Source organism: Leptodactylus fuscus, chromosome 2 (genome assembly GCF_031893055.1).
Source record: "Leptodactylus fuscus isolate aLepFus1 chromosome 2, aLepFus1.hap2, whole genome shotgun sequence".
In the NCBI taxonomy this organism is placed as follows: Eukaryota; Metazoa; Chordata; class Amphibia; order Anura; family Leptodactylidae; genus Leptodactylus; species Leptodactylus fuscus.
In genome coordinates this window covers 255,993,241-256,004,060 of record NC_134266.1, presented here as the reverse complement: position 1 = coordinate 256,004,060, position 10,820 = coordinate 255,993,241, and the positions used below count along the sequence as shown (strand labels likewise).

General features: G+C 46.4%; 1 protein-coding gene and 1 pseudogene across 1 annotated transcript; both read right to left on the bottom strand.

Annotated features, from left to right (window-relative positions):
- Positions 1-1,741: 1,741 nt before the first annotated feature.
- On the bottom strand, positions 1,742-1,880 carry LOC142196409 (small nucleolar RNA SNORA17; annotated as a pseudogene).
- Positions 1,881-2,686: 806 nt separating this feature from the next.
- Positions 2,687-9,177, bottom strand: LOC142195957 (sarcolipin). The gene is made up of 2 exons (XM_075266083.1): positions 9,046-9,177; positions 2,687-3,262 (listed from the first exon to the last, which is right to left on the bottom strand). The coding sequence occupies exon 2, from the start codon at positions 3,189-3,191 to the stop codon at positions 3,096-3,098; it is 96 nt and encodes a 31-aa protein (XP_075122184.1). The 5' UTR covers positions 3,192-3,262; positions 9,046-9,177; the 3' UTR covers positions 2,687-3,095.
- Between the last annotated feature and the right edge of the window lie 1,643 nt (positions 9,178-10,820).

Below are 10,820 nucleotides of genomic sequence, written 5' to 3'. Positions count from 1 at the left end.
TGCCCCCAGATTCATGTCCCCTCCATCTCTGCCCCCAGATCCATGTCCCCTCCATTTCTGCACACAGATTCATGTCCCCACATCTCTGTCCCCAGATTCATGTCCCCTCCATCTCTGCCCCCAGATTCATGTCCCTCCATCTCTGCCCCCAGATTCATGGCCCCTCCATCTCGGCCCCCAGATTCATGTCACCTCCATCTCTGCCCCCAGATTCATGTCCCTCCATCTCTGCCCCCAGATTCATGTCCCTCCATTTCTGCCCCCAGATTCATGTCCCCTCCATCTCTGCCCCCAGATCCATATCCCCTCCATTTCTGCCCACAGATTCATGTCCCCACATCTCTGCCCCCAGATTCATGTCCCCCATCTCTGCCCCCAGATTCATGTCCCCTCCATCTCTGCCCCCAGATTCATGTCCCCTCCATCTCTGCCCCCAGATCCATGTCCCCTCCATTTCTGCCCACAGATTCATGTCCCCACATCTCTGCCCCCAGATTCATGTCCCCTCCATCTCTTCCCCCAGATTCATGTCCCTCCATCTCTGCCCCCAGATTCATGGCCCCTCCATCTCTGCCCCCAGATTCATGTCCCCTCCATCTCTGCCCCCAGATTCATGTCCCTCCATCTCTGCCCCCAGATTCATGTCCCTCCATCTCTGCCCCCAGATTCATGTCCCTCCTTCTCTGCCCCCAGATTCATGTCCCTCCATCTCTGCCCCCAGATTCATGTCCCCTCCATCTCTGCCCCCAGATTAATGTCCCCTCCATCTCTGCCCCCAGATTCATGTCCCCTCCATCTCTGCCCCCAGATTCATGTCCCCTCCATCTCTTCCCCCAGATTCATGTCCCCTCCATCTCTGCCCCCAGATTCATGTCCCCTCCATCTCTGCCCCCAGATTCATGTCCCCTCCATCTCTGCCCCAGATTCATGTCCCCTCCATCTCTGCCCCCAGATTCATGTCCCTCCATCTCTGCCCCCAGATTCATGTCCCCTCAATCTCTGCCCCCAGATTCATGTCCCCTCCATCTCTTCCCCAGATTCATGTCCCTCCATCTCTGCCCCCAGATTCATGTCCCCTCCATCTCTGCCCCCAGATTCATGTCCCTCCTTCTCTGCCCCCAGATTCATGTCTTCACATCTATGCCCCCAGATTCATGTCCCCTTCATCTCTGCCCCCAGATTCATGTCCCTCCTTCTCTGCCCCCAGATTCATGTCTCCACATCTATGCTACCAGATTCATGTCCCCTCCATCTCTGCCCCCAGATTCATGTCCCCTCCATCTCTGCCCCCAGATTCATGTCCCCTCCATCTCTGCCCCCAGATTCATGTCCCCTCCATCTCTGCCCCCAGATTCATGTCCCCTCCATCTCTGCCCCCAGATTCATGTCCCCTCCATCTCTGCCCCCAGATTCATGTCCCCTCCATCTCTGCCCCCAGATTCATGTCCCCTCCATCTCTGCCCCCAGATTCATGTCCCCTCCATCTCTGCCCCCAGTGTCATGCCGTCCTTTCCATCTCTGCCCCCAGATTCATGTTCCTCCATCTCTGCCCCCAGTGTCATGCCATCCTCTCCTTCAACTGCCCCCAGTTTCACGTTCCACATAATCCACATTACACTTACCTTTTCCTCGTTCCCCCGCTGCTCTCTGCGCGCCTCTCTCTCTTACTGGCGCACAGTTGTAGACGCGATGTGACGTCATCACATCGCGTCTACACTGCCGGGTAGCCGGCGGCAGCGGCGAAGTGAGGAGCTGACACACGTCAGCTCCTCACTTCAGCGGCTGAAGCGAGCTGACCTGTGTCAGCTCCTCGCTTCGCCGCCTCTCTCGCTGACACATATGCGGCTGAGCCAGCCGCATATGTGTCAGCGAGAGAGGCCGCAGCGGCGAAGCGAGGAGCTGACCTGTGTCAGCTCCTTGCTTCAGCCACGTATGTGTTCAACTCAGATCTGCGTCCTCTGGACGCAGATCTGAGTTGAAACAAACAGGACATACAATGACTGCTGCCGGCGCCAGGGGGCCCGGCCCCCCCCCCCCCATTTTTAAATTTGGCCGGGCCCCTGACGCCAGTAGCAGTAGTACTGGCCTATCGGCGGCCCTGCTGCTAGTAATGTTATATGATAAGATGGCGCCTGCATCCAGGATGGGTGCAAGAAAAATCAAATGCTTGGCTTGCTGCCAGAAGACATCTCGCCAAGGTTACCACGCAGGATCGGGAGTAGCTGGCTATATATGGAACTGCTTATACTTTTTCTGTTTGATTAAGATGTACCAAACCAATCAGGAATGAATAAGAAAACTTACATTGTTGTTATCTCTCTTCCTTTCTCTGCTACTATTTAACCCCATGTTCTTTTAATAAAAGTGCGTCAGTATTTCCTCCTTGGTTGAGAGAGGAACTAATACCAACATTGTGTGTCTGGTGTCATCTCCTTACTGCTGGCACTCAGCCTGAATAATTAGGACGACGAAAGTTACCCGGGATTATTGGTCAATTAGTCATAAACACAGCTTTGACCTTATCATATATACTATGTTGATATGTCTACATATATATGTGAGATGCCCTAACAATGTTTCATGAATGTATAAGGCTAACGCCACACCACTAAACCATAATGCCAGCTAAATTTTTGGAACAGCCGAAGAAGGCATAAGGAAATCGTAAGAAACACACAACTCCTGATTTTAGTTTCAACTTTTGGTTTTATTCAGCTGAAAACTTGTTCTGTCCCGATGTCAGATGATTTGGTATAACCTTGGCTCATTGGGAAGACACCATTAAGTTGCAGGTATTGGTGCTGGTAGCGCTGATTTTTACAAGCAATCGACATAGTCATGAACTCATGATCAGTGGTTGACCTTAGTATGACTATGATTTTCTTCTGTGGTTTGGAAAAGCTAGACATGATGGGAAATAACTTTCTTTGGTTCCTATGGATTATTGTAGCTAAGCACAGAATGAGTATGGATGATATGTACACAGTGCCATAGACTTATTCATGAAGCCCCTTCAGTGCTGAGAAGACATCTCCGTCACTGAAGGGGCTAGTAACATTGACTTAGATATATCCGAGCAGCATCACACAGTCCGTTTATTCTTGGTAAGACTTGACCAGAAGCCACATCAGCAGCACGGTGATCAACACGATCATGAAGTTGAGGAAGAGCTCTTGTGTGGATCGTTCCATCTTCAAGTAGAGAGCGTGGAGCTGTGTACCACAACCAAGTCAAGAAACACCACCAAGGTCTTCACCACAACCTAATGGGCGAAAAGTAAAGAGAATGTTACCAATAGTGATCAATGATAAAAACTAAAACTGCATTCAATGCTTCCTCATGAGAGTTCGGGAATAATACAGGTTGGTCAACTGGGATCTTACCCGAAAGCTGACCTGATGGAGGTCTTTCAAGGCTTCTAGGCCTTTACCTCAGGCCTGAAGAAGAGGTCTAGAAGCCTCGAAAGCTTGCAATCTGTCATCATTTTAGTTAGCCAGTAAAAAAGGTATCGACTACTGAAGACTCTCATTTTTTTATATTTCATATCCACTGGCTAACACGGTACAAAGAGATTTTTCCTTCTACAAAATAATGCAGTACCGGACACATCCTTGAGAACAAGAGATGTTCTTTGTAACCGCTCGTCGTTCTCCAAAAGGATGGAGATTCTTAACTTAATGTCTTCTTTCTTAAAGAGGTTGTCCTATCCTTTCCTCATAGATGTGTGGTATTATACCTTAGAAAGCCGAAAGTTTGTTGAATTCATTGCACTGTTGGCTTTCCCGGTATGCACCCTGAAATTGGAAATATCGGTGCCCTTGTTCTCAGCACCGATATCTCCACACTGTTAGAAGGACGTGCATTCATTGCTGGTCTCTGGAGAATGGCCACCACCGGCAGTATTATTCCATAGACTTGTATTGTAAGGGGGGTGTTCCTCGTAGTCCAGCGATGGCACTGAGCTGTAAGGCCCACACTTCTGAAAGTGGGGAGATATCTGTGTCGAAATTAACGCCACCGACATCTCCAGTACTGGGGCAGCCACTGACATCTCCAGTACTGGGGCACGTACCAGGAAAGCTAACAGTGCACCTAATACCGCACATCTATGAGGACATGAAGGGTCTTCTTTACAAAAGGTCAGCAATGTCAGATCAGTGGGGATCTGGCACCTGACACCCAGCCCCTCCATGATCAGCTGTTCACAGCAGACTGCCAATGCTGGAAATACACAATAGACAGAGGTGGGAGTAGATGGCTCAGTTAACTGTTTAGTGGCCATGTTGGGTTACCAAAGCTCAGTTCCTACCGCGTAGTGACTCGTAATGGTATCAGCTTTTGGACTGCCAATGATCTGATATTGATGATCTATCCTAATAATAGAGACTAATACTAATGAATTCGTCGCCTGGCACCATAAGGTAAAATAAGCTAGGAGAGGTAAGTGTCAGTAAAGAATTAAAGGATTTATACAAAATTAGATAAAATGTGTTTTTCCAGGAACAGCGCCCCTCTTGTCCATGGTTGTGTCTGGTATCACAGCTCAGCCACATTCAAATTTGAAGTTGAAATATCACTCATGGGAAGAAGGTTGGTATTCGTGGAAAAAATTATATACTCTCATCCAACGCCTTTAAACATTTTGCTTTATATATTGGATTTGATCCATACGTAATCCCCAAGTAGAGATGAGTGAACGTATTTGTAATGGGTCCACTATGAATTTCCAAAAATGTCAGGTTCAACATTTTGGGGGTTCGCACCCATAATTCATTATTATACTCTAGGGTCTCTTACAAGACACTGATCCTCAACGCCCCACACCTCTCCTGGGCTCTCTTGAGGCATCTGGTGTTGTCTTCCAGGGGTCTTCCATCGTCTTCCAGCCCCCTGGGTGATGTCAGGACCTGTAATTGGGCCTCTCTGGTGATGTGGAGCTACTGATGTCACCCAGGGGGCCTGAGGATGCCCAGTAAAGCAAACTAGACACCAAAAGGGAACCCAATAGGGATGAGGGAAGAATTACTTTCACACACCTCCTCTTTTTGCTGGATTATTATAGTTTGGTGTCTGAAGAGACCCCACAATGGTAATGGAACTTCCACCTTGGGCTGAACAGGTTCCATCCAAACAAATCTTGCAAGATTCACCCATCTCCTCCTTTGAGTGCTCAAGTAGCTAAGTTCTGTGTACCAATTTCCTTAGACTACACCACCATTATCCGATCAATCCAATTCTCGGCACCTAATGAAGGGTCCTTGAATTCAAGTAACCCTGAAATTCCCAGAATTTCGACCCCCTGTCACCAGTCCTGGTGATCTAAATATCACTGCAGAATAGAGATATTATTACATATTCCATATAGAATTGCAGAAACATATGGCAGGCGCATTCCATCACCAAGCAGCGGATTATCAGATTATCACTCATGTCTACCAAACACCTACGACCACATACCCCGGACAGGAATATGACTAAAGACTAACTTAGCATTTCTAAGCTCAGAATGCAAAATTTTATTAGATTTTTTTTTTTTTAATATTCATTGTGATTTCTGATTTGCTGCAGAACCCTAATGTTAGGTCCTACTCTCCGATACCTGGTGTATTACACGCTGCAGCAGCTGATCCTCGGTCGCCCTGAGTCATACTTGTTATCTGATATAAATCCCAGGGACCCCCGGCATTAGCTGGCACACTTGTAGGCTTATAAGTAGACGGAGATTCCTTATAAGCCTCAGACATAGAGGAGTCATGGCGTGTGAGTCTCTATATGGAAACATCAGCGCTCTGATAAGCATTTACACCATGTGCTATAAACTCAGACTGTATACTCAACATCCGACTAATATCCGCTGCTTTATTTAGAGACGTATGAAGGCAATTGTTAAAAAAGCAGCTACTGCATCTCTCTCTGCAGCATACAGGGGTCACAGACACACGGAGGTCAGAGAGCTGTCACTCATGGGTTACTATGCTATAGATGGGAGAAGCTGCAAGCAATGCCCCCGATGTATTGATGATGTGCAGGCTGCTGATTGACAGATTTCTCCCTATTACCCCAGCTGATTTTGTCAGGGGGACCACAGAAAATCTGGCATCCCCCATAGCATAAATGTGGTATTGCATGTCTCACTACTGATTTTACTGGGTCAATCCTGCAAACTGGGTTGCAAAAGGGGCAGGGTTCACGCCAGCCTGTCCAAAAGTTCATGTTTTGATGGTGTTCCTGGGACCAGACTTAAAGGGGTTGTACCAAAAAAGACAGGATAGGGAGATGTGTCACATTGCACAGGGCATGCTGGTATGTGTAGTACGTATCAGCAATGTTATAGTTTAGCAGTCGCTGTTTGTTCTCGATGCCATGGTTAATGTCTGGAGCATAGAGGGTTAAACGACTACAGCAAATCCCTATAAGATCCCATATTTTCATGAAAAGGAAATTAACATTTCCCATATTGCAATTTAGGCAGAAAGGTTTCATTGTATAGAAGTGGACTTGGCTTTGCTGGATTGGGGCAGGGATTGGTCATTCTCCTTCCAAGTGCCGTTTCTCACAGAATGAACATAAGGTCTATCCTAGCGAGGGAGAGATGTAACCTGAAACTCCTTGGCCCTAATACAAGATCTGCAACAGGGTCCGCCACCTATCATGTCTCATTTATAATGCTGGGGTCATTGTATGTGGCATCCAGGCCTGGGTGCCAACTGTAGAAGGTATCACAACATATGGCATCCATCTGGAGCCCTGCTAATAATTCCTTCTGACCTTCTCAGCATGTTTTCCTTCTGCCTGGTACAGAGTAATGCTAGATAATAAACAAGGGTAGCCTATGAGAAATCTCCAAAAATTAGCAGTATACATGCACCTAAATGTGTGCACACGCATACACATACATTACTCACAAATCTTCCCATACACACGCAGTACACCCGATGTGCCCATACACATACTGTACACACAATTGTGTCCATTTACATACTATAACTCCATAGCAGAAGAATTTGGTGGAAACAATGTTGCTTTCTACTCATGTGGATTCCAATAAATACCATTTCTATAAATCTACTGTAATAACCCACCCAGGACTAACACCCACCTACATATGTGCAATAGTCTGCAGCCCCAATGACAAGTTTAACTCTTCTTCATCTGTCCACCTAAAGCATTCCAGACGTCACAGCGCTCAGGTTATTGATATAGATGGACTGGGTTTGTCACTGATCTCCACTCCTAAATCAAAGACCTGAATATGCCAATGTAGCGGTATTATATCTGATACTTAGCATGGTAATAGTATGTATACAGCGGCCTTAGGTCTGGTTCACATCTGCATTCGGTATTCGGAATATCGAACGTATTGACAAGTGGTGAGCTTATGAAAGCACATGGACCCCATAGACTATAATGGGGTCCATGTGCTTTCCGCGCGGTATCCATACTGAACATGCAGAGAGAAAAGTACTTCATGAACTACTTTCCTGTCCTCGTGCAGAGACCGTGCAGAACATACATGGACCCCATTATAGTCTCGGGGTCCATGTGCTTTCATTGCTCACCGCTTGTCAATGCGTTCTGTATTCTGTTCGAGTGGACCCCAAGCTAACTCCTGGAATGGAATACCGAACGCAGATGTGAACCAGGCCTCACCTAGGGCTGCAGGTAACCTTACTGTCCATAATTCAGCTCTGCTATATCTGTATATCCATAATATTCTATATACCACAGCTGTGGGTTTGTCTATGAGGTTACCAATGGGCAAAGCTCTTTCTCTGCATCATCAATGTTATTATCAGGGACTGCGCCTAAACCTACTGTATTACCTTATGTTATTAGAGTGTTAAAGGAGATGGCTACATTTAAAGGGAGTGTCACCAGCAGCCAGCAGATAGATAGGTTTGGCTCACCTAAGTCACACTGTGTTGTCCCCTTGTGAATCACTGCCTCCACCACTTTTATAGGTAAATGTGCCCTATGGAGCAACAAGGTGGTCGCCATTGCTGAACAGAACACACTTGCACATGGAGACGATTCACAAGGAGAAAGCACTTGTCTGGTTTCTGGTCGCAAACTCCCTTTAAATGATAAATTCAGCTCTGCTATATCTGTATATTAAAGGGATGTTCCCATCTTATTTGAGATTGGAATATACAGCTCTTCCCCCAAAAAAAGGTCGGGTTAGTGCAGCAACGGAAAACATGGCTGTTCTACGCTGTTTCCATATAGGTACATAGGAGTAACAGAAACAGTGTAGCACCGCTTTATTCAGAAACAGGGTGAGACCGCACGTTGTGGAATTGTTGCTTTGTTAAGTGCAAATTTAGTTGCATTTTTTAAAGCCAAAGCCAAGAATGGCTGCAACAGCAATGGGACATATATAGGAAGTTCTTATACTTCTACCTTCTGCTCAATCCACTCTTGGCTTTGGCTCAAAAAACCGCAGCAAAATCTGGAACAAAAAAAGTTGCGTTTCTGCAACGCCTAGAAATCTAGATATCACAATACTTCATCTAGCAGAATTCATCTGATATCAGTGACTTTACCTAGGACTAAAACCTACTACATTACCTCGTGTCATTAGACTGTAAAGGAATATATGGTCCAAGATCACAACACACTTAGCTCTGCTACATGTGTCTATATAAACAATTCCACATACCTGAGTTTGTCATTTGTCACAGGTAACCCTAAAAGTAAAAGCGAGGACCCTAAAACATTCATGACAGATTCAGCTCTGCTACATTTGGTTTGCAGGGATTGAGAAGCAATCCTATATTTTTAGATGACTTTAATGGTACCTATATACTAAGCCATATAACCCAACTGGACGCTGCAAGTCCTATTCCCAAAGGGCACTTACTGTACGGACAGGAGATGCCAAGAATGCTCAGATCACAGAACAGCTGGCTGTGGGTATTGGCTAGAACATACCAACGTCTTACATACCAAACTTAGAATAGACTATAAAGTATAATAGAGCCTACATGCTAAGCCCATGGATACAAAGAGACTATTATAATGGAGATCAGCTTAGAATATGATTACCTGGGCTAATGGACGGGTCGCTTAGTTCGGGGGCACTCGATGTTATCAATCCCTTCTTGGCTTTGGCTCTTGTCACCTCTCTGGGCAATGTGCTTTGCAACTGTCTGTGTTGGAACTAAAGTAGCAGGAGGGTGGAGAGCATCGAATGTACTGGCAGAAATTCTGATGAGGTCATGCTTTCTGTATATATAAGGCAAGTACTGCATATACATAGCCAGCCCGAATCTATGCTATAGGATACAATCACCCAAGTCACTCATTTTATGGACTCTTTTATTCGCCATTACGGTTCCCCCACGTTGGTTACCTGGCATCTATTCATAGATAGGGCGACGTCCTCGCCCTACGCCTACAGTCTACACTTTAATGATTCGTGAAGAGCCTGACAGGCCCCTTATAAATACGCAGCTATTTCCATCCCGCCCTCAGACGTCACTTTTGATACCGTAGATCCCTCTATTCTTCACAGACACAATTACCAGACTGCCCTTGAGATGGTCAGAAATTATTTCTAATGACCTTTTACGATTCTCCTCCCTTCCACTTTACACAATCGGCCTGTCACTTCGGATTAGAGAACACGACTAGGTACTTATATGTAAACGGATATTAGGACGTGATAACACCTCCCCTATGAGACGCTAAATGGGACGTTACCATTAGAAAAGGTTTGATGGAAAGGATACAGTGGCGCAACTAGCAATGGCGGGGCCCGGTGGCAAACTTTTGAGATGTCCCCACTTCACTGAAGACCCTGACTGACCGACCCCCCCCCCCCCAACATTCCTAAACAGTATTATACCCCATAGTGGACCCTGCACACAATAATAATAATAATACATTTTATTTATATAGCGCCAACATATTCCACAGCGCTGTACAATTTGTAGGGTTCAAATACCGACAGAAAGATACATAATAGAGATGAGCGAGTAGTGTTCGATCGAGTAGGTGTTCGATCGAATACTACGGTATTCGAAATACTCGTACTCGATCGAACACTACTAGCTGTTCGAAGTTTAAAGTTCGATGCAGAACTAGCGTTGATTGGCAGAATGCTATACAGTCTGCCAATCAACGCTGGTTCTTCTCTTACCTTTCCGAAGTCTTCTCCCTTGGCGCAGCGCCCCCACGGCGTCTTCCGGCTGGAATTCACTCTGCCTAGGCATCCAGCCTAGGCTGAGCCGACTGCGCATGTGCGGGCATGCCCTCGCATGCGCAGTCGGCTCTGCCTAGGCCCCGATGCCTAGGCAGAGTGAATTCCAGCCGGAAGACTCCGTGGGGGCGCTGCGCCAAGGGAGAAGACTTCAAGGGGAATTCAGCCCGACTGTCACTCGTGGACTTGGTAAGTATAATTTTATCGAATTTTGAGTACCCCTGAAACGAGCATTTCCCCCCATAGACTATAATGGGGTTCGAAATTCGTTCGAACAGCCGAACAGTGTGCGGATGTTCGAATCGGATTTCGAACCTCGGACATTTTAGTGTTCGCTCATCTCTAATACATAACAAAGAAAGTCATTTCACACAATGGGACTGAGGGCCCTGCTTACAATCTATGAGGTAGAGGGGGTGACACAAGAGGTAGCAGGGGCGGCATTGCTTATACAGAGGTCAGACAATGTTGTAATAGAGGTGACTGTCATTACACAAACATAAAACTTTATGAGCCATCAACAGTCGTGTCCTTTAACATGTGGATGGAGCTTGGACAGATAAAGTTATCCTGAGATGGCATCATATCATGTGGGGTAATGTGGGAGCGGAGACAGAGG

Excerpts from the sequence above, each read along its gene's own strand:
- LOC142195957 (XM_075266083.1), bottom strand. The coding sequence starts at position 3,191 with ATGGAACGATCCACACAAGAGCTCTTCCTCAACTTCATGATCGTGTTG.